The sequence below is a fragment of the Aythya ferina genome (genome assembly GCF_964211825.1).
Source record: "Aythya ferina genome assembly, chromosome: 2".
NCBI lineage: Eukaryota > Metazoa > Chordata > Aves > Anseriformes > Anatidae > Aythya > Aythya ferina.
This window is the reverse complement of record NC_140297.1, coordinates 32,868,130-32,891,595: the sequence shown is the minus strand read 5'-3', so window position 1 is coordinate 32,891,595 and position 23,466 is coordinate 32,868,130. Positions and strand designations below refer to the sequence as shown.

The 23,466-nt window shown below is 37.3% G+C and overlaps 1 protein-coding gene and 1 long non-coding RNA gene across 8 annotated transcripts; one reads left to right on the top strand and one right to left on the bottom strand.

Annotated features, from left to right (window-relative positions):
* Nucleotides 1-4,265: 4,265 nt before the first annotated feature.
* TMEM196 (transmembrane protein 196) lies at nucleotides 4,266-22,582 on the top strand. Of its 7 annotated transcripts, none has more exons than XM_084512098.1 (5): nucleotides 4,266-4,328; nucleotides 15,297-15,353; nucleotides 17,182-17,436; nucleotides 19,248-19,321; nucleotides 21,715-22,582. In XM_084512098.1, exons 3-5 carry the CDS (start codon nucleotides 17,182-17,184, stop codon nucleotides 21,719-21,721), a joined length of 336 nt encoding a protein of 111 aa, XP_084368224.1. In that variant the 5' UTR covers nucleotides 4,266-4,328; nucleotides 15,297-15,353; the 3' UTR covers nucleotides 21,722-22,582. The 7 variants fall into 7 exon arrangements, with proteins under 7 accessions (XP_084368224.1, XP_084368219.1, XP_084368218.1 ...); XM_084512093.1 differs by lacking the exon at nucleotides 4,266-4,328 and adding an exon at nucleotides 4,736-5,133; XM_084512092.1 differs by lacking the exon at nucleotides 4,266-4,328 and adding an exon at nucleotides 4,738-5,139.
* LOC311433194 lies at nucleotides 9,350-19,328 on the bottom strand. Its single transcript, XR_014690606.1, has 3 exons — nucleotides 19,275-19,328; nucleotides 16,602-16,734; nucleotides 9,350-10,303 (listed from the first exon to the last, which is right to left on the bottom strand). It is a non-coding gene; the product is annotated as an uncharacterized lncRNA (long non-coding RNA).
* Nucleotides 22,583-23,466: the final 884 nt, after the last annotated feature.

Here is a 23,466-nt window from a genome sequence, read left to right as displayed (position 1 = left end):
AATCACAGTTCCTGGGAAAACTTTAGTATTTTTTGATTATCTTACTTCCTTGCTCTTTCCACAGAAACTATATTAATGTAGCATCTATTTAACAGGACATTGATGTTGGATGAAAGACACCTTCTCAGTTCAGCTACAGACTGAACAATATTATACAAATTTTCAGATTCTGTGACTCATAGCCTGGTATGTTACACAGGGGTAAATAATTTCACATTCACTCAATTACTCGTTTGAGCAGTAGCAGGAGAGTGAATTTGTGCAAAGTTTTGATCTCTCCTACTGAAAGAAGATCCTTCTGCCATCTAATTAAACTGAAAGAAAACAGGCTTTCTCATAGCTGTAAACCACAAGGGGTAGTTAAGACTAAATCCAGGAAAAAGTAACTTATACAAAATTTTAACTTGCGTTATATAGAGGCCACGCAATTTTCACTACCAAATCCAGCCATGAAAAGCTGTTTTTTTTTTTTTGTTTTTTTTTTTTATTATTTGCCAAATCAATGACTGACAACTCCTCTAACTTATCTTGAATGAAAACATGTTGTGCTGTGACAAGTAGTTTTAGAATACGCAATCAGACTTTTTTTTTTTTTTTTTTTTTTGGTCTGTGTGTTATAAGACAATACCTTAATGACTTGATCCAAGGAAAAAAAATTGTGACCTAACAACTTTAACAGCCACATAAGTGCCACAGAGACTAGCTTGCCAGGGCTGAGCTACCCATTCAGCAGAAAGATTGTCTGGGTATTGAATTTTAAACAGACAAAATCAATGATGGTCCCTTCTTATCTTCTGATGGGTTTTGTTTCCCATTTTAGACCAACAGTACTTGCTAATTTAAAGTATGAACAAGCTAAGGAGTAAAATGTACTAAGAGTTGATTTTGTACAAAAACAAGAGGAAATGTTCTAAAGGCTGTTTTGTACACATTTCTATAGATAGGGCAGAATTGATAGAGCAGGTTTTATAATGAAATCAATGGCCATCTCTTTGTAGAATCCAAGGAAGTGTATCACCCGAGACAACTGAAAGCCATTAGAGTGCTACTCTCCACTGCTTTCACTTCAGTTAAACTTACTTGAAGGGATGAAGGTGACAAATCAGTGTAAAGAGATGGAATATGCAAAGTCAGGGGAAAGAAGAAGGTGCCTATGAAAAGAAGAGGATTTGCAAGCTGTCCTCGAGGTTAAGTATTTCCTAAAGGATGACTTGGTAACAGTCATTTAGTCAATGTCATTTATTCCAAGATAGATTAATCAATATTCCTTAGGACTAACTAGAAATGAAAATTCATGAGGTAAAAGAGTAATCCAGTTTCAAAAGACACTTGCATGTCTGTTTATTTGCTAAAGACTGGTACCTTATACCTGCGTGTTAGTAAAACCAATGTCTAGGGGGTGAGTACCTCTCCTCTTGGAACTGTACCAACTAAGCAGCCATAGGATGGCTACAGAGTTTCAATTTTATTCACAATTCACCTAAGCTGAACTGGAATTAATAGCCTGAATTTTTACGTAATGTTATAGGCCCAGGTGATAATAAAGATCTTTATAGTATTGGTTCAGAAAAACAAGAAATAACAGAATAAATAAGGTAATTTATTAAATGCACTTTAATAAGGTGTATTCAGCTATGCAAATTATAGCGCCATGTCATGCTCAAAAGTCATGCATAAAGCTGGTTGTTTGCAGTGTATGGAGAGCCTACAACCTTATTAGTGTTTTTCCTTTTGACCATCAGAGCCATATAAAATTAAAAAATAATAATAATAAAATATTATTTTTATTATTATTATTATATTAAAAAAAAAGAATCTTTGTACTCTTATTTCTATTTCTTCATTACTTACACACTGTCATCCAATTGTCCTTCATCCCACAGTGTGACTAGAATTTTTTGTCATGAACCATTTTTAAAGCCTCCTATGATAAAAAGAAGCAGAAAAAATATCCTTCAAAGAAGTGAAGAAGAATAAGATTGATGACATTGTTCATGAATCCAACAGTTTAAATTAAAAGATCCAAAGTCCTTATGATTATAGTTAATTATACTTTGGAGATGGCATTTCAGTATTTAACTTTCTGCAGTTGTAATGAAAACTTGCCTTCACATTGAATGATTTACTTTATTTTAGTTTGTTATTTCATCATTATCTTCTTGTTATGAGAAACAAAAATATAGGAAACCTTTCAAAATGAGCCAGTTGAGACAGTAAGCCATTAAATAATCCTAGGAAAGAATGCCTTAATGTTGCAAAGATGTAAGCATGTGCTAAAACATATGCATGAATAGTCCCATGTGTAAAGTTAATTGCCTATATCAGCACATAATGATGATGCAGCACCATTGTACAAATAAACTAAAGGGATTACATGGACAAAGACTGTATCTTTTAATTTAAAAAATATAATGATTAGAATATTACATTTCCTTCCTGCCTTTATTTGAAAGGGTGCAAAACGGAGATAACTCACGCAGCTCCTCCTGGGCAGTCTTATTAACTCTGACTGAGGTCTTGCTTAGCTCTTCACCTCTCTGCAGTCTGCAGATTAGAAAGCAAGCACCTAGAGCACTTCCTCTCCTGTCATTGGGCTCCAGTTTTACACCCCAGTTGTAATAACTGTCACATGAAGTGATCCCCATCTAGGACACACTTTTCACAAGGTCTCTATCCCCCCATCTTTCTGACAGCTTATTACGACTGAAGTGGAAATGTTACATAAACCAAGCTGTTTATGGAAATCTTATTTCTGTCACATGAGTCCTATCCTGATATGACAGATGCTCTATCTGACTGCAAGTATTAAATATATTCATTATATCTGTCATTATGCAATTCCCTTCTTATCACCACTGGTTTTTATAGTCCTGATAAAATACACTGCGAGCAGTATAACCATTGCACCTTAGCACACTTTAACGTTTATAACAATCTGACATAATAAGGATACTGTCATTGCAGAAACACCTTCCTACACCCATGTGGGTACTTGAAAATCTGTGCTTTCTCCACCCTCCCACATAAATATAGTAGCTTAGGATCTTTTATGCTGTGCCTTGATTTTTAATGATAAGAGATGTCAGGTACCATTTAAAACAGAAGAAATGAAAAGGGGACAATAGAGCTTTAACTATAAAGCTGGATTACTTGATAAGCATGGGCTACGCGTACAGATGTGGTCACCTGTTCTGCTTCTGTGAACTGGGAAAAGTGTGAGAAAATATGAAACAGTTAAAGTGTTAAACTAGAAAAAAAATGAAAATCTTATCTTAGGACCCCTTTCTTTCCCTCTTAGATACCAATAGAACATAGCTGAGGGTGACAGACTTTGATCACAACCTAACTGCACTCAGAACAATTAAGTATGCAAGATTTATATAAATCAGGTCTAAACTCTGGCCTGTATTGGTGAATCTGACCTTCTCAAGCGTGTGTAGTATACAAGTATTGCATATTCTCCTGCACATTAGTGTTCTGTCTCATGACAGTGATTCAATGAATGTCTTTTCAAAACATAAGACACAGGTTTTGGAGTCCAAAGAACAAAGTCCAGTCAGAACCCTGATATTTTATGCTCCAGCCTCCAGACTGCACCATCAGAGTAGTGGTTATGCCCAGACTACCCTTCTGGATTCTGATGCCTGGATGTAGGATTTTCCAAGTTAAGAATTACAGATTTTTGCAAAAAGGAATAACTCCCTAGAGAATAAAGAAAAATTTGGAATGTGTATAGAGAAAATTAGCTAAATCCTGCATGATGTTGATGTTTTGGGGATAGAATTGCTTAAGCAGCACTTTTGCCCTGTTAAGGCTAATAGTTCACAGGTTGGTTATCAATATTTAGGAGAGCCAAGGTTCCAGAATCACTATGTGTTCCCATGTTGTGCAGCACATCTGCGTTTTAAAACAGCAGTGGCAAAGCATTCCCTGGACCTGAGCAGCAGAAATAAAGATTGATACCAAGGAATCCAGGATGGCTCAAGAAGTGGCTCTGGATCTCTTGCTGTATTTTGCTTTGCTGGTCATTTGCATTAGGACCAACACAGTTCTAGCCGTTGTCAGAGTGACAGGACTGGCTACAGACGTTGCCTATTTTGGCAGCAGTGCTTTGGAAGAGAACCGAGAGTTTTGCAGGGCTGAGACCTGCCAGCCTCCAGCTCTTTTGCTAATACAAAGGGAAGATAGACTTCCTCCTGTATCCTAACAGCAGAGCCTGGGAGGAGGGAAGCCTGTGCACATGCCATGGAGGGGGCTCGCCTTTTAGGGACTCGCTGCCTGGGGGCTCCCACGTCCCACCGCAGCCCGGTGGGCTCGGGCCGGAGGAGGTGTGCGGGATACCGGGGGCAGGACGGGAGGCAGGTGCTGTGCCTTGTGGCCCTGGGGCGGGGCTGCCGTAGCGCCTCGCCCGTGCATTGGGTCCAGATTCATACATAAATATCGCCGGGGTGGGCCCCCACGCTCCCCAACCCGGGAAAAGAGAAGAGGGGGAGGAGGGGAGGGGGGAGGTTAAGAAAAAAAAAAAAAAAAAAAAAAAAGGAATAATAAAAAAAAAAAAATCCCAGTGAGGTCATTTCAATGAGAGCGCAGGAGGCGATGAGCCAAGGTCGACTCTTCTGGAGGAGGCGCAGCCCCTGAGCGGCGCGGTGCTGCATACCGCCGCGCTGCCCAGCCGGCCGCCGGCGGCGCCCTGTCCCCGTGCCCGCCGCCGGCCCGGCACCTTGGAGAGCTCCGCGTCGCCGCCGGGCTCGTTCCCGGGCTCGTTGCCGGGCTCGTTGCGCGTTTGCTGCGCGGGGCCGGGGCCGCCCCGCCGCCCCTCGGCATCCCCGGCGGCCGCGGATGCGCCGCTCCGCCCAGGCTGCCGGCGAAGGAAGAAAAGTTTGGGGGGCCACTTTAGGGCCGCCGGAGCGGCGGAGGAGAAGGAGGATGCGCGGTTTCGCCGGCTGATCGCGAAGGAAGGATGACCGAGGGAGGATGTGCACCAGCAGCCAGATCATCGGGAGCCTCCTGGTGCTCTCCGTGCTGGAGATAGGGTTAGGGGTGTCCAGCGTGGCCGTGGGGGCGGTCAGTTTCAGCCTGGTCCTCACAGAGCATAAACCTCAGCTGGGAGACTCTTCTCCGGTATGGAGCGGGGTGTGTGTACGTTAGCCATTTCACTCTCTCTTTAACTCTTTATGGTGATGATCAGACCGTGAGAAGGCACCCTCCCCTCCCTCCCTTCCCCTGCCTTCCCCTCCGCGTGTGCATGCTGCGCCGGGAGCCGCGCTGGGTCCATTGCCGATGTGCATGGGGAAGAGTCTGCATGCTCGTGGGACTGGGGAGAGAGCCGCGTGTGGGTGTCGGGATAGGGGGGACCCCTTCTTGCTCGCTTTTTACCTTGTTTTGATTTTGATGTAAATGATTGAACTTTCCGTGAACCCCTTCTCACACTTGGGGAAGCCCGATGCCTCGAATGCTTCCAGCATTAAGGAGCCTGGGCCATAGCTTGTAATCTTTCAATCGACTAGGAGCTCTGCTTTTAAAAAAGAACAGCCCTGTACCTTATGACTAGACTGTTAAAGGGTGTTTTAAAATAATGAATGTCAAGGCTTTGTCAGCTGAGCTTTGAGCCTTTGGAGGAAAAAAAGAAAAAAAAAAAAAAAAAAAAGGAAAAGGGCAAGAAAATGAAAGAAATGTTCTCATGATCTGGGCATCCTGAGCTTCTAGTAAAATGAATTAAAAATAAATAAATAAATAAATAACACCAATAATGGGTTAATAGAAGGAACAGGTTCATAACACAGCAGAAACATGTTCATATCATTGAGCATTTCTCACTTCTCAAAAACCTTTATTTTTTTCAGTTTGAGATAAACATGTTTCTAGGAAGCATTTTCCTACAGAGGGTTATTTATATTTATGAAACAAAGAGAAGGAAAAATCGAATATTCAACCTAAACATGAGTGGGCATTTTTGAACTCCAAAGCTGTTTTGGCCAGCTTGGATCAAACAGCAATATTTCTAAAAGCATTATTTGTATTGCTTGAGATAAGATGTTAAATGCAACAAACTCTTGGTTATTCATCAGCTTAACTCCTATAATTTACAGATTCATTCTGACAAAGTGCTTCGTGTAATATTCTCACTGTCAATAATTATTAATTATTGACAACAGTCATAAATATCTGTAGCAGTACATAAACACATGATTCTGCACTGCAGAACAGGTAGGCGAGATAGGAGAATGAAGACATGGTAATATAGGACACTGGCCAGCAGATAATGCTATTATCAAAATCAGTTCAAAGGAGGAGGTTTCTGATCTTTGCTGATGAAGAAAAAAGATTACTTTAAAACATGTGTCTATCCGAGGATTTAATGACAGAGGGTAATATCCTGGGCTTCAGTGAAATCAGAGAATCCTGACCAGTCAGTGCGATCTGATTTCTATGCAGTGATTGCATTTTGTGACAATGCAATCACAGCTGATCCCATTTCATGACAATGCACATTTCCTGAACAACTGCTTCATTCTTTTTTATGTTTTTTGTTACTCCACATAGTTTATACTAGTCACAGATTAAGATCCTGTTACATCAGATGTTGGTTCCAAGGACTTTACAAGCAAAGCAAGAGACAGATGCAGGATTAAAGGAGATAAAGAAACAGCAAAGCAAAATTGATTGGTATAACAGGTGGTTGGATTAACACACCAGCAGTCTGGCTGATTTTGAGTTGTCTGTAGGTAGAGTTTTAGAGGGGAGTAAGACAGAGAACAATTAAGTGATTTTGCAGATGTTTATAGGAAATTCTCCCCATATGTGTGTGCAGAGCCATGGAAAGGAAACTGAAGGGACTTGTTTGAATGTGTAACAGGTGGGTGGAGGATGCCCACAACCAGAGTCAGCATCAACTGTTAGAAACTGAGCAAACAACAACACACTGGGTAGGCAGAGAGAGGACACACAAAAACTGTACTGTGAAAGCAGGTATCTTATTTTTCATGTAGTTGAGGAAATGAGAAATCACAGCACTGCACAGACTGGGGTGACACCGTTATAAAGGTTTACTTACTTTGTGTTGAACTTTGATCAAATTCATCACCTTTGTGTCTTCCTTTTTGTACCACTCCAGCAGTTCAAACTGTCTGTAAGGTTGTGTTCTTCTGTCTAGAGAATTGGCGGTTAAGACAGGATAAGAAAAGGGCCACGGACCTACCTGTCTCCAGGGATGTTTAGGGCCATGAATAAATGTGTCCAAAGTAAAATGATTGGAGAAAGATTTGTTTGCACAATCCTCAGAATATGATGCTGTGGAAATGGCATAACCCACCTTTCTGCCCACTGGATCCTACACTGAGTTTATGTTGGCTGTATTAAACAATATGTATGCACTATATATATATTATATATATGATATATATCATATATCATATCATATATATGGATATATATATCATATATCATATTATATATATGATATATATATATACTATGTATATATATCATATATATATCTGATTCACATTCTTGAATCAAAGTTTCACCTTGAGAAATAAACAATGAGGAAAAGAAAAATAGAATTAAAGGAAAAAACTGATTCTTTGACATGTTGGGATGCAAAACACTGTAGTTAAGTTGAACAGTGTCGTGACTCCTCTAGTAATTTATTTGGAAATATTCTAAAAACTTTTGACCCTATTTTACTCTTTACTTAAGTGGGTGGAACTCAGCAAAGGCCCAAGTTCATAAGGAAATAGATGAAGATAGCATCACCATGGAAACCCTAACCTGGATTCTTAACATTTGGGAATCAAAATCATGCACATTCTATCTGCTATACTTGCCTCCCTATGATGGCTTCTATTTGATATATTAGCTTTCTTTTTAAAAGTTTACTTTTTTTTTTTTTTTTTCATTGTCATCTTTCAGCCAGATAATTTACTAGCATAACTGACTTTAAGGATGTGAATCCCACCCATGGGATTAGAGATACAAGTGAAGTTAAGCATGGGCTGAAATGCTCTGATCATTGAATGCTCTGCATTATACACGAGCAAGCCACAGAAAGTGGAGTAGACAACAGTGAAGAAATGGAAAGCCTAGAGAATGTCTATATCAAAAATGCATGGAAATGGGAAAACATTTGTTGTTCTCATTGGATTTGAGCTAGATTACGATGCTACGAGTTGTTTAAAAAGTAGCCAGAAGAAAACAACTGAAGGTGAGAATGACTTCTTAAATTATCTAGAACATGTGGAGACAACTGACTGATTTCTTTCATATCATATGCAGTCTTTTAAAAAATTTCCATGGCTACTAGGTTAAAAAATAATATATAGTTCAAAAATATCTTAAGATGGATATGTTGTTGCTTTCTGGATTTTCTTTATGTTTTGTTATGATTGCATTATGATCTACTCCACAGGCTATTATCAGTGTCTCCCAGATTTCTGTAACCAGAAACTGAGATATAGTTTTGAAGTCTATTGTTCCAATTCAATTATGTGATGTACCACAGAAATGATCTAGCTCATGAGCATGTTGAACCACTACCACAACACAGCAAGAATGACAGCCATCCATTGGAAAGGATTTTATACAAAGAAAAAATCAGAACATAATCTTTCAAAACATATTCACTGATATTTTTTCAATGGCCACATACTTTCCCATTTATATTTGGAACATATTAGTCACTATGATTAGTGTCTATGTATTTACACACACATATGTATATGGCTCTAGTTCTCATTTATTCTGCAGTGGTGAATAAATTATTGCTATAAACAAGACTCTCACAGCAAGAAAGAAAGAGAATGAGACAAAAGCCACATCTTAGTCAAGCATGTCATCTATTTTTACTTAGAAGAGAAATACCTGATGATTCACTTCTGGCTATGCCCCTCAAGAATGATAGTCTCTTCCCTTATAAAGACAAATATCTAAATGTGTTTAACTGATGTGCATTCTCTGGATGTTTATCTGTCTGTCTGTCTGTCTGTAGGAGCAGAGTTACTATTCCCTTTATTTGTGATTATAGCAGTATGGAATTCTTCCTGCCTATGAAAAATCAGCATTTATAGTTTGGTATCAGAAATATGCTCCAAGATGTCGCTTGTAACAGTCAATTTCAACTATTTTTTTTTTTTTAATACAGTACTTGAAGGGAAGTCTTAAGGTTCAGTCAGTAGGGAACTCTCCCAGAGCAAGACTATTATTTTGGACTGTTAAATCAATGTTGGTGGCCTAAAATTTTAAAACATTCATTTTTTTACATCTAGTTTTTACTGCTGCCAAGTTTCTTTTGGAAAAGAACGGTCAAATTATTTTTTTCAAAGGAACACGCACAAAAAAACCCACATTATTGTTCAGCATGCAGACAAAATGCAGATGTGATCCTACTTTATTTTAACATGTGCATTGAATTTTCATCAAACTGGCCATATTTCTGGCTGGCTCCTGCTCCTAATGAAATTAATTTCAGCACTGTCAGTGAGCTCGGTAGAAACTGGAGAGCGTTCTGTTCTGTACACGAAGGAGGATGTACCAAGTGTGGCAGCTGCTTGCCTTATGTGGAACCAGGACAATTCACCAGAGCTCGGGAGTCTTTCAGCAGGTTTTCTTTATCATTCAGACCTTCCAGAAGCACATGCCGTTCTTCAAGCTGGCCTGTTCAAGCAGACTTCTAGTGCCTGATTTGTATTTAAGAGAATCTGCTGAATATAGATTGACTTAAGCATACGTTAAAATGTTTTTTTAAGACTCTAGTTCATCTACTGCAAATTATTCTTAATTTGTTAGTTTTCAAGAAACAAGCAATCATGCTCTAAGTATTTAATACAAAATAGGATAATTAAACATTATTTACTGCTTGTTATTCTAAAGTAGATCCTAAACAAGTAATACTCTTCTTTTGCACTGAGAAGTTGAGTGTTTTTCCAGATAGCCAGGGGTTTTGTGAACCACCTATGACAGGTCCAGAGACCCAGTTCTAAATTTCCACAAGTTCTTCTGAAAAGCTCTTTCCATTTTTAAAGTATCTTTGAAGGCCTAGAAACATATGAAAGGAAACACTAATCCAACTCAGATTTGGAATAATCTCCCTTCCTCTATTTCATCAAATACATATGGTTGACCTGGAATGCTGGAGGGCTCTCTATACAATGGGTGTATTCTGAGTTTCTTTGTCATGAATAATAACTGGCAATCAAATTGTCCTTATATTTAATGGTTTTCTCTAACATTTTCTTCAGTCTCTCCAGAAAGAGTTCCCACAGACAGTCTTCATTTTCTCACACTACTACTTTTGCCTTTTTGCCTCCTTAAAAAAAAATAAAAAATAAAATAAAATAAAAAATAAAAATAAAGAATTCCTAGGTTTAATATACAGCATAAAAACAGTTTGTTTTCTTCTGCATGATGGAAACCAACAAATTTGGCTCCCTGCAAATACAACTGAAACTGTTTTTGTTTTTGTTTTTGTTTTCTGATTTTTTTTTTCATAATACAATTAAGAAAGTCCTCTTTTTTTTTCCAGGAGAAAGTGAATGAAGCCAGGTTTTCAGTTTCAGCAAATATGAAATAGGGATGGATCCAAACCACAAAACTTGACTCTAAATTGAGATTTCAGCCTCCTTACCAAAATTTCTGGGTGTTTGGATCTGAGGTTTTGTTTCAAGACCGTATTTAATATAAAAAATTAAAGCAGGCTCAAAATAAACATTCTCTTTTTCTGGGAGGTCTTTGATTCTTTATTCCAAAGTTCAACAGGCCAAATGTGCATATATTGAACAAAGGCAGGCACAGACACAGTGTGAATGGCAAAGGGTCCACAGGCAAATAGACACTAATGCATCACTTTGCAATCACACTCACACTAACAGGAGGACTTTGACTCTGCTAGGTTCCTGGAAAATCTTCCTGGAAGGGGGACAGAGACACTCACAGTCCACTGAGTTTCAAAAGCAGTCTAAGAGGCTTTTGTGCTTTGTAACATTTTTTTAAAATTATTATTATTTTTTAACCCATCATCCAAGAGAGGTTCTGTTCCTATTATCAGGTGATATATTCAGTTCCTGCCTCTCTGTGATAGTCTTGACATGAAATAGCATGTATCATAGGAGGTATGACTACATCTGCAACCAAAAGTTACCCCAGAAAAAAAATAGGAATTGCTTGCAAATAGTGATATATGTAGTTGTTTTTTTTTGTTGTTGTCGTTTTAGTTTTGTTTTGTTTTTAAGTGAGATGTTGATCTTTTAGCTTCTTACGCATTTTCTGATGAATCATAATCACAAAAGAAAAGAAAAAAAAAATCTAACAGTGAAACATAGCTTCAACAAGTCCCTCTCTAACTCCTAGTGCATTTTGGAGGGCTTATTCATTTAGCTTATCCTTCATGAAATGTTCTAGCCTTATTCCCAGCATAAGTTTTGAACACTTGAACATTTGATCTTCAGTCTTCAATGGTATATTTCTTTTCCACTCTTGATTTACTGTATTTAATGTAAGAGTGTTTGCCTTAATTTACTTCAAGTTTGACATAGAAAATTTTACTGTATTTAAAGAGTCCAAGAGATTAGTAAAAATCAGTGGAGTATAACCAATGGTTATCCAAAAAACAGTGATACCTCAGCATGGCAGTATTAGTCATGGGTATAATGCAGCCAAAAGTATCTCAACTGTTAAAAGTCAAGTTTAAATAGTAATGGTATATTGACATGACAAAGTCTTTCAAAATAGCCAAAAATAGAAAGGGAGTGGCAAGACAGCAGAGCCCCTGATGGCCGTATTCCAGTTGGCAGTATTATAAAAGAGAAGAACTCAAAATTAAAAAATAAACCAGAACACAGGAAATTCCTTTTCAGTCTGATGCATACTCACAACCTTTTGTTGGTACAAAAAGTGAGTGTAGCTTCTTCCATCTACTTTTCACTACTGTTGACCATAACTTCAGAAGCCCAGAAGCGTTATAGAAAATTACTATAGCACTACCAATAAATAAATAAATATTTGTTAATTTTTAATATTCATTAATTAAAAGTCATTAATATCCTGAGCCACTGGCTGATCTATCAAAAAGCAATGATCTGAGTCATATGATCAGAGTCAATGATCAGAGACATAATGTCCCATGACTTCCCAGCCTTTCTAGAGCTCTGTATATTGAGAAGCCTGGGTAAGGCAACTCTGCATGAGCAGTGTCCTCATGCCCCATGTAATGCGAATATTCTCTTTGTAAAGCAGATTTCCATTGTTTCCAGTGGATCAGGATCTTCTACAACCTTAGAAGAGAGAGATAAGCATTTTCAAAGCATGGCATGAGGTTTAATTTCCTGACACTGGTTCAAATTCATCCATTGGTTTTAATAGCAAAATGCCTGCTGTCATAAATAAATAACCATACAGTTTTTTGGGCAAGCCTTTACTGTGTGAGTGTGACACACTGTTATCTCAAAAAAAAAAAAATAATAATAATAATAATACTGACCCTTTGCTACTGCTCAAATGTTTTTATTCCAAGATTTTTAGTACCTTCATGAACAGTAGTGCATCCAGTTTTATAACTTTCTTGTCTTGTAGTCATATGAATTATAAAAATTTGGCATAACCTTTGGAAGCTCACAAAGAAGAATGTGTAAGAACTAGGAAAATTCAATTTGTCTGGTGTCTCTGTTGAGTTCTTTAACTACAGGGCACCTTATTTCCTGTGTATGGAGAGAGAGAGAGAGAGAGAGAGTAGATATGCAGAGATGTATAGAAAATACAGACCCTGACGCAATAAAATATTACTCCAGGTAATCCCTTCTGATACTTTAATGTCTATGGAATAACAGGGTCACTCCTTACTTTATGGAAGCCAGTATCTTAGGTCTTGCAGATCAGCTTATTCACTATTCTTTGGATTTCAGCAGGAAAGTATCCTTGGTAATATAAGCATCTGGCACTGTATAATGGTGATTTGGAAGACTGTATGTCCCATCCTTGAAAAACAATAAAGAATGGTAAAACTGCCCAAATGGGTGGGTTCTAATACTAAGGGAACCTGTAATTTCCTTGTTGCTCCTTTGGTCATGTGCAAGACTAATGTAACATGTTCATCACAGACTGTCCTATTTTTACCTTCTGGATAGAATACAATGGAAACAGAAAGTCTTCTCCAGTTGAAATTAATGATAAAAAATCAATTTATTTTAACAGGCAATTCTTTTTAAAAATAAAAAAATGAGTGACGTATTCTTTTAGTTTGGAAAGGAAATTATCAGAAACACATCTTTGGAAATGTACAACATTTTATTTTTTAATCTAGTTAAGGTACATTTGTTATAAGTTGAAACTGCTTTTGATGGAATCTTCCAGATCCTTTACATAAACTTCCTATAACTCATAAGATTTTCTTTACACATTTTTTTTCCTTTTAATCCTATTCAATCACTATAGAGAGAAATGATATTATTAGTCTGCTTTATCAAGACTGACTGAATCAAACTTAATTACAGTGATGTTCCAAATAAATAATTTTTTGAGCTTTCTGCATGAATGTTGAAAAATGGAAAGCACTACGTATCAAAACCTGAAGCATGGCTTGAGTTGAAGCAAGGACAGAATTGGGAGTGAAACATTAAAACTTCACAGAAAGCTTGAGTAATAACATACAAAGCAGGTGTGATAGTTATTAGTTGAAATCTTCCCTACCTATGGGAAAGGGGCAGAGGGAGCCCTTCATGTTCATTTGATTTTATTATTATTCCAACTGATGAGCTCTAGTAGCAATTACCAGCTGTGCAGTAGATGTCCTGAGCTATTCAGTGCCATGACCCAGCCCTTTACATGATTAGATTGGTATTAAATTCACATCCCATGCTTAGTATAGAGGTAAATAATGTATAAAATGAAAATATATTAACTGTGGGGAACTGATTCAATGGCCTAACTCAGAGTAAAAATACATCTCAAGGCTTATGCCTAGCTACATGAACAAACAACTTTGGCTAAAGGGAGATAAACTGTGTAGTAAAGCAGCTCCTCAACTGGGATACTGAAGTTGCAACATTCTGGTAAGCAAATTATGTACATATGTAATATATCATAGGGACCCTGAACAATACCGAGAAACTGCTTAATTTTTTTTTCTCTTATGTAATAGCCAAGCCTGTTCTGTGACTTACTCCTAAATCAAGGACAGCTAAAGCTTTTTACTAGAAACACCACCTCAGTGCAAAAAGGATGTGGAAAAATCCAGTCTTAAAACTACAAAATTACTTTCCAGTAGGGGTGTTTGGTTTTCAGCTTTACTGAAATTAAGTAGCATAGTTTTCTTAACAATGGGGTTTATGAGGTATTGAAGGAACCTTTTGACAGTATTGCAGACACCTGGAGAAGGCCTTATTGCTTTCATACAATTAGTTCCTACCACGACTGCTCTTTCAGGGCTGTTCCCTGATTCCCTCATTGAACTTGTATGAGGAAACAGAGACATCAGAGAACATCTTTGTCTTAGACACAGATCACTACAACACATTAAGTTTTATTCATAAGAGCTGGTATGGGGTTGTATGTTTTCTTTTGTTTTGTGTTTTAATCACTTCTTGCCTAATACTTGATGTCACGACTGACAGATCAGTTTGTGAAAGGGAACTACATGAAAAAGGACAGATCCCTTCACACAATCTCTTGCAGAGTGTACTATCCAGACTCTGCAACAGTTTTTTCCTGCATGTTCACTGTAACCACATCAACAGATGTACTTGGTATTTACATTTGCACCCACAGACCTGACTGACCTGTATTCTTGCCTTGAGGTCCACTGTTTTGAGGACAACGGTCCATACACAATACCTCAGTGGTTCACACTGAAGGATTAGGGCATTAGGTAGGATTGAAAGTAGATGAAGTAGGATTTGGATCACTGATTACTACCTTACTAAACTTATTTTCTAATAAAATAAATTATATAAAGAAAAAAAAAAAGTATAAAGACATCTTTATCTGGCACAATTGTGGTTTGTGTTTTGTTTTTTTTTTTTCCCCATATTTTGTTTATTCAAGCAGCTTAAAAGTAGGCCTGCTTTCTTTCTCTACTTTTTTCTATTTTTATGACTAATCATCCTCAGTCTGCCTTCCCAATCTAGCTTCTTCTTGTATAAGTTTATGGCTGAGGTATAACTTCCTGAGTCATATGGTTTGTAATAAAAATGCTGACAACTATAACCATTGCCTAGCTTACTGTTGTGGCCACCACTAAAGCAACACAGCAGGATTTAAACTTGAGACCTTAATGATGAAATAATTGTTTGTTTGTTTTTCCTTTTCAGTTTCTGCTTTGTGGCATATGTGGAATATTGTGTGCCAAAAAAAAATCTGGACTTGTTGTAAGTTTTTCCAATACACTTATAACACACAAGTATTTGAAAGGCATACTTATCTAAGTTGAACACTTTACTTAGCACATACTGTGTCCAAGTGTTTCTGCTAAAAAACCACTAAATATTGCAAGCCAGCAGTCCAAAGAAAACAATCAGCACTTTGGGTTCATCAGGCAACACAAAGCATTTCTGAAATGCCCTATTTAGGTCATGCCAATTTAAGCCATATATCCAATTTATCCCTGTCTGGATAGAAAACCTCTTCACATAAATCAATGACAAGTCAAGAAAGAGATCCTCAGCAGTGGATTATATCTCCTTTCCTTCAAGAAACCATTTCTGTAAAGTGTGGCATGACTGGGCTACCAACTCAATGAGGCTGCTGAACAAGTTTGATTTTAGATATTGTTCACTGTTCATGGTTCTTTTTACAATCAGAATAATGAAAAAAAAAAAACAGTTTTAAAATGATGATGGATATCTTCTGTTTCTTCTAAGAGTAAGAAGTATAGTCATTTTTCTGACTGCAGCAAAATGGTGTGATTGCAACACAAATCACTGCAGAATTTTGTCTTTATGTTAAAGACTTGATCTTATTGTAAGTTATAATGTCTGGCTTTAATCCTCAGTCAGCTTGGTTATCGTGCCATGCACAAATGTAAGCCATGTAAAATAAGTGTAAGTGTGAAGGGAATCAACATCTCTCTCTTATTACTATTTTCAAATATCAATGAATTACCCTAAACCCTGTTACAATTACGGCCTCATTTCTTAAAGGATATAGACCATACTCAGTTTCTAAAAGCTGTCTGTTCTGCTGGTCTCATGTAATAGTGACTTGCTAGTGGACTGCAGAGTGAATGCCGCTTCACTGACAAAATTCTCTTCTCAGCTGTGTACAGAAGCAGTCTGTGAGGCTCCATAAATTGTTTCCACAACAGAAGCATATATACAAAACCATACTGAGTCACATCAAAGGTCCATCTAGACAAATGTCTGTCAGACCAGCAGCATCTAGGGAAGTGAATAAGGCAATCATTTAGCAATAAGGTCTTTCAGCCTCATGTGATTTGTGGCTCAAGGACATCCTGAACCAGAGATGGCATCTTTGTGATTAAAGCGATGAGTTCTTTAAACATGTCTCATTAATTGCAGCCTGTTTCACTTCCTTCTAAAGTTTCCAGAAACATTTTAACCACATTATTATTATTAATAATAATAATAATAAAGCAAAAAAATTTAGTCCACACTGACCTTCTCTAAAGCTGCATAGATTTCTGGTTGATTCTGTTGTTTCTTTGTCCAGCACACTCACCTTCAGCATGTTTGAAGACCCACAAAAGCTGTAGGAAGTCTCCAATTTGCTATCAGACTGAACAAACTAGAACTGAACAAGAGGCACAGTTGGTTGTTACATAAAGCAAGAGAAACTCACTGCAAATACATGAGGCATTCACTCCTGAGAATTAGTGAGAAACCGCCCAATAGAAAATTATGACACATTGTCATGTTGTTGTTTTGAATTAAATGTTGGAAATCAGAAGATTTGTGTCCTAATAGTCCTTACATTGTCTAGTTTTTAACACAGGCAACTAATTCTACGTAACTTTATCTTACATGCAACATCAATCTTAACTCTTGGACACCAGAGGGTATTGTATTCCCTCAGAGTCCTGTGGGACCTGTGGGAGTTAAAAAATGAATGTCAGTGAAGTTCTTTGCAATCTGTGATGCTATCAAAGTACTGAGTTATGGTTAGACAAATTTTTTATATGAATGAATCTGTCTCTGAGAAATGTTACTGTGACATAACCTCTCTTGTCTTTCCTGACAGATGATCCTTTTTTCTGCCTGTTGCATCTGTGGACTTATCGGAGGAATTTTAAATTTTCAATTTCTTCGTGCTCTGACAAAGAAGTCATCTGCTCTCTATTCTTTGCATCTTGCCTCCATGTCTCTTGCATGCATTGGAATTGGTGGTTGCACCCTTTCTTCATGGCTCACTTGTCGGCTAGCCAGCTATGAACAAAGGCGTATGTTCTCAGAAAGAGAACATTCATTGCATCACTCCCATGAAATGGCAGAAAAAGTGAGTTGTGTGTCTTTCTTATTTGTTCTGCTTCCCTTAAAAAAAGCTACTGTATGTCTTAATGTATACAACTGGCAATGGGTGTATTCAATTTTTAGTTATATATGAGAAAGAGTTTCTGGGAAATGAAACTGCCATTCTGTGTGAGCTTTATTGTATTGCATTATATGGGGCTATTTTTAGGTACTGTATATTTGCAGTACATCCATTTCAATGAAGTACATCCATTTTCAACATAATTCCATTGTATAGCTATCAAGGGGTTTAGTTGCTAAATATAGCACTTCATAAATAATTGGAAGCCTTATTAATATGGATTATCATGTATTGTACTGTGAAAAAGCACAGAATGCTTTCTGTAACATCATTGCATGCTTCCAGGATTTAATCAGTTTCTTCCTCTCACAAGTACTCAGCTTATAAAGTAGGTTATTTAAACACAAAATCCGCAGCTCAAAAACCTAGAAGACTAAACCTAAGCACCTAAGGCATATTTAGACATGTAAATGAAACCGGTCTGATCTGCAGCAGCACTGAGCATTTATTTGCTTTCTCTGTTAAAACGAAGTTTACCATGGTGTCTCAGTCCATGCTTAGGTGCTGAAATTTAAGATCTCAAAGTTAAGCACACAGGGACAATAAAAATAAATAAATAAATAAAATTAATGAAATCAGCTTCTTGAGAGTTAGGGATGTGATTAATTTTCAAGGAGTAAGATATTTACTGACACCCCGTTCTTTACGTCTTGGTTTAGTATTCAGTGTTTTTCATTTGAGCAATGACTAGAGAAATGAACAAAAGTCATGCAGACTGCCCATCTAAACTGCCATGTGCCAGTTTACATTACAGTTAAGTTTAATTACTGAGACCTCTGAAAAGCAAAGGATAAATTTATTCAGAGTGTAGCATGTTTTAAGATTCTCCAATAAAACACAATAGAGCAACTAATTGTCCATTATGTAAAAATTACTTGTCACTATTCTGTTTTATTTTTTTTTAATGAAATGAGACAATTAGAAATATATAATGAATTCACTTTAGAAAATGTTTTAAACACATTTAAAAAACTTATTTAGTATAGGTTACAACAGCAACCTAAAATCTAGTGAAAAAATAAATTTCTCCCTCTCATTTTAAAATGAAGTATAATTCTGATGAGCTACATAGGTCTTGCAAACAGTAGGCTAGATCCTGCCTTTCAAAGAGGCTCTTGCCTCAACAAGATGAAGCCCATCTGAGAGAAAAAGGTACAGACAAAAGAAATGGCTTGGCAAGAAAAATGCTTCAAAATGTAAGCCCTGCCCTGTCACTTTGGGCAGGAGATGACCATACACAGCAGTAGATCACTGCTCCATTTCTTTGCCTGTTGAGGTTTTGCACACTTAGCTGTGAGGACTGCCAGATGCCTATCTATCTTGGGTGAATGCAGGATGAGCACCACTGGTGGACTCACTGCATGTGTCTTGTAGGATTAAGTATAGGATTGTATGTAGGATTGTATGTAGGATGTAGGATTAAGCATGCACAGATGACCTGATCTGGGACTTCTCAGACCTACAGCCTGTGTGGGACCGCCTGCTGCTGGCGGGTCTGAGTGCATGCTCAAGGCATGCCCTTAAAAAATAACGAAGGCAACTTAACAACGTAAAAAGTTATGTCAAATTAGGCCCTAATTTATAAAAATAGTTGTAAAGTGTTTTATATATAAGAATATTTCGTATATTTATACTGATATACAGTAATATAGACATGTACTGCATGTGCATTTATTTGTGCTATATTTATCGTATAATTGTTATATTTATATTAGAGATTGAGGGGTATTGAAATAACCGACCTGCCCAGCTGCCCGGTGGTTCCCCCGACACCAGAGTTACCTCCAAGGTACGCTGAACACTAGGGAGCTACCATGTTGTTATGTCACTTCAGGAAGTGCCACCTCTAAGAGGAAGTCATAGCTTCAGCTAATCAAAGTTGGCTGATGCTGTGACATCTCTCTGAGTCAGGAACAGTGCTTCCAGGTGGTGACATAATTCTACGTGGTGAATGCTGCAATTTGGAAGTAAGTTGAGTATTTAAAATATTCACCCTAGTTACAGACATCCAAATTCTCCGGTTTGGATGTTGCCACCATTAACTCACTCTGCTTCTAACCCGTGTGCTCCTTCATTTCTTGAATTCAGAAACATTTTTTTTTTTTAATTTATTAATACTTTTATTTTTGAGGATATAAGTATTGGGGAAAATAAATTATTTTCAATATTTTCTGATATTAAGGTGGTATTCTAACAGTTAATGTCTGCGGAGGATTCAAGTGATAAAAGTGACAAAAGGAATCATACACTTTGTCACTCATTCGTGGCTTGCCTTCCAACAGAGCAGTACCTTTTACTTGTGGCTAACTGAGAGTTAATATTACATGGTTTGGTATTCTTGTTCCCTTTCCCAGCTGACCAATACCTTCAGCTTAGAACCCACAAAGCATTTAGGCACTTACAAACTGGCAGCTGCAGTGCCTTGTTTCAGAGCAGGCAGTCTCCAGACAGGAATCCCAAGTTCAATGTTAGGCATGCATCAGTTTCCTCTTCAGTTCATAAGGAGAATAAAACACCATGTGAAAGCATCCAGCACCATCACCTGCCAAATGAAGAGGTGGGTGATAGAAAATACTCAGAAAGTTTACATGCCTTCTTTTCTTTGAAGCTTGTGCTTGATTACAGATTATTGATTGGCAAGCCTATTTGGTTTGATGGCCCTAAGCTTACTTTGTAGAGAAGAATAGCACGTCCCTTCTTTCAGAAAAAAGTGCAGGGAACAATTAAGTCCTGTGATCTATTTTAAAATGTAGGTGGTAAAACCTGAGAGAGGAGGCACCAGCGCTTCCACTTAATATGAAACTGAGTTTTGGTCTCTGTATCCCTAGTTATTTATAAATGAAATATTGTGGAGGAAATAAGGGGAGAAGTGAGAAAGGGGAAAACTGGAAATAAAGGCCAGGCCCTATAATTTCCTTCTCTTTACCAAGTATCTCAGTCTTGATGCTATAGAGTTAGAGTTTTTCTTTCTGTCCTTTCCTGTCTTTTTAACCCAGTGAATCTTGCTTTACTTTCTTCATAGAAACCTCCACAAAAATGGTGAAAACCACATCCCTTTTCTTCAACATTTCCTCCAACTGTACCTATGAGGTAGAAGAGGTTAATTTTAATCTTCCCATGCAGAAAAGAGCTATTGGTTCTCAAGCAAAAATTTTAGAATTAGCATAACAGTGGCAACTCTACCTCATCTACGCGAATTCTAAAAAGAATAGCCAAAACTGCATTTTTATTCATGCCTATTCCTCTTGGCATAGTTGGATGTTCTCTGGGATCTGTCATTGGACATAAGCAGCAGATCACTTTATGTTTGCATCCTGATTCAATTTGGTGAGGGGAAAAAAAAAAAAAAAAAAAAAAAAAAGCTTAGGACTGCTTAAAATTAGGCAGTTCTGAGCATAAACTCCACATGGCTTTGCAGTCTTGAAGGTCAGAGAAGTGCTTAATGAATGTAGTCATCTGCAGGCTTACACAGCTGCTAAGTAGGCATTGTTTGGACTGCAATCTGAGATTTAGAAAATCTAACTCCAAACAAATCTTGTTTTAGGTGCCTTAGGATTCTGACTCATGAGCAGGTCAGCTTACTTTGGGATGACTCATCTGCCACTTGAGCAGCAACTGCTGAACTGCTAAAATTGTAGTCTGGCATATTAAGGGAAAACCAAAATCAGTCCCATCCCAAGGCAAGCAGCCTTTACTCAGGCGTCAAAACCCTTAGATCCTATTTGGATCTAGACCTTCATGCCAAAATGTCTGTCCCAGCCAGCATCAAATGGCATCTGTTTGTAGTATGTCAGCATGGGAAAAAGGTTTGAACAGAAATGAAGACTTAATTACCATCTTTTTCCTTTGTAGATTACTACACAAGTTTAAGTTGAGGCATTTTAAAGGACAGCATCACAAAACTTGCACGGATGCCATCAATGCTGTGTATGTGGTCTGAGAGTAATGTCCGACTCAATCAGTGTCAATGAGTCTAGCAGCTTTCAAATGTACTTAATTTATGTAGGAAAAAATATGATTACTTTCTTTTACAGTGACATTTATGAAGCCAAATAAAAAATGTAAAGTTTTTCTGAATGCAAAACATTCAGAGTTTGTTAGGTATTACAACCTTAGCTAACTAAATTTCAAACATCATAAATTAATTTTAGTTTTAATCAATGTTTTCTATTCTTGTTGCAGGAAATGACAGACAACCTAAGCAATGGCGGCCCACATCTGATTTATAATGGAAGCGTATACTAAAGGGTTTTTTAAAGTTCATTTGAATGAAGTGGTTTTAGAATTTTCTTCAGGAAAAAGAAAATTTACTCCAAGAAGTTGAGAAAATGGAAGTATCTTAGCTTTTATGACTCCAGTCACAACTGTAGAACAGCACAGTTGCATTTCCCTTTCAGAAACATTCAAAATTTGTCTTCTAAACATTTTGCGGATATACAATATTTATTCACTTCCTGGCTACTCTTGTTTTTTTCTTTTTTGTTTGTTTGTTTGTTTGTTTGTTTGTTTGATGGACTTCTCAAGACTTTTCTCATGAAGACTCAAAAAACAGAAAAAAATAATGAAATAATTCAACTGGACAACTGGACCACATTTAGCCCAGTCACAGGATTCCTGAAGAGAATGGAAGAGGGCAGAGGAAGGATGGCTCAGGGCAATCTTCTTGTCCTCCCCAGTTAGCAGCATCTGATGTAACATGATGGTTTCAGATCACGTGGCATGGTACCAGCAATGCATATGCACAGCCCTCCTCCCCACATTGCAAATGCATCCAGCCTCATTTTGCCCAGTAGATTGTATTAAAAAAAAACAGTGCAAATTATTTCTCCAAAATGCTTCCATTTCACATGCAGAGTGTAAATGAACAGTGTGCTGAAAACAACACCAATGTCTTTGTTTTGAAAGACAGAATGCTCTAAGAACGCCATAAATCAAAACCTCAACAATGCCTTGTTGTAAAGAAATTGTAAATATTTCCAATTTGTGAATGAAGTATATTTCGTAATTTGTTCATAAAAGATGACAAATAAAATGAAGTCCAAAACAGTAATTTTAAATATTTTTTTTCTCTTTAGAAACACCTGTAAGGCTGAACCACCATGCTTGCAGTTTTGCATAACACATTAACAGGTTCCTAAAGGGATGAAACAACCTCAGAAAGGAAGTAAGGTAGTTTGAACAGAAGTATTACCAAGGTCAGGACATTCTGGCTGTTCTCAACACCCACAACAAAGTTTGGGGTCTGATAAATGTTCAGACAGAAACTTTTACCAACTCCAAACTCTATTGTGGGATCTACTGGCTCATATAGTCACAAAAAATGGAAGATGCTTTCTGTAACAGAACAAACAGAGCATAATGTACATATAAGATATTCCTATAAAAACACTTAAATGTTATGCAGTGAGTTTATGACAGCACTGTAAAGCCCACAACTTCAGAGTCAGTTTGAGATGCAGGCATTGTTGATGACTGGCAACATCTGGTGATGTATACCCACATGCCCAGACAGGTGTCAATAGAATCTTTCCTACTACTGGTGCACGTGTTGAATGGACAGCATGTTTTAAAGACACTGTCAATAAGGAATATTCAAAGTTGTATTTTTAGTTGTAAAATAAGTTCCTTTATTATTCTACCCAGGCTGTCTAGAGTAGAGTTCAAGTCTTGCCATAAAAACCTGTAGGAATTATGTTAAATTGTTTTGTGAATTTACAAAGTATAAATATTTAGAAAAGTAGAAATATTTAATTCAGTTATCTTATGATTTTCTAAGTCTTTAAGGGAGTTTTGCATTCCATTACAACATAAGAAACCACTGTTTTAAGAAACCATTTAAGGCTTTCAGTTATACTTCATGCAAATTATTTGAATAGCTAAGTTTAGGAGCCAAAAACTTGTCTGCCTCATGAGTCTTTCCCTTACGTATCTATC

Excerpts from the sequence above, each read along its gene's own strand:
- TMEM196 (XM_084512092.1), top strand. The coding sequence starts at position 4,975 with ATGTGCACCAGCAGCCAGATCATCGGGAGCCTCCTGGTGCTCTCCGTG. Across the intron at positions 5,140-15,296 it reads CGGTATGGAGCGGGGTGTGT|TTTCTGCTTTGTGGCATATG; the intron begins GTACGTTAGCCA and ends TTTCCTTTTCAG. Across the intron at positions 15,354-17,181 it reads AAAAAAAATCTGGACTTGTT|ATGATCCTTTTTTCTGCCTG; the intron begins GTAAGTTTTTCC and ends CTTTCCTGACAG.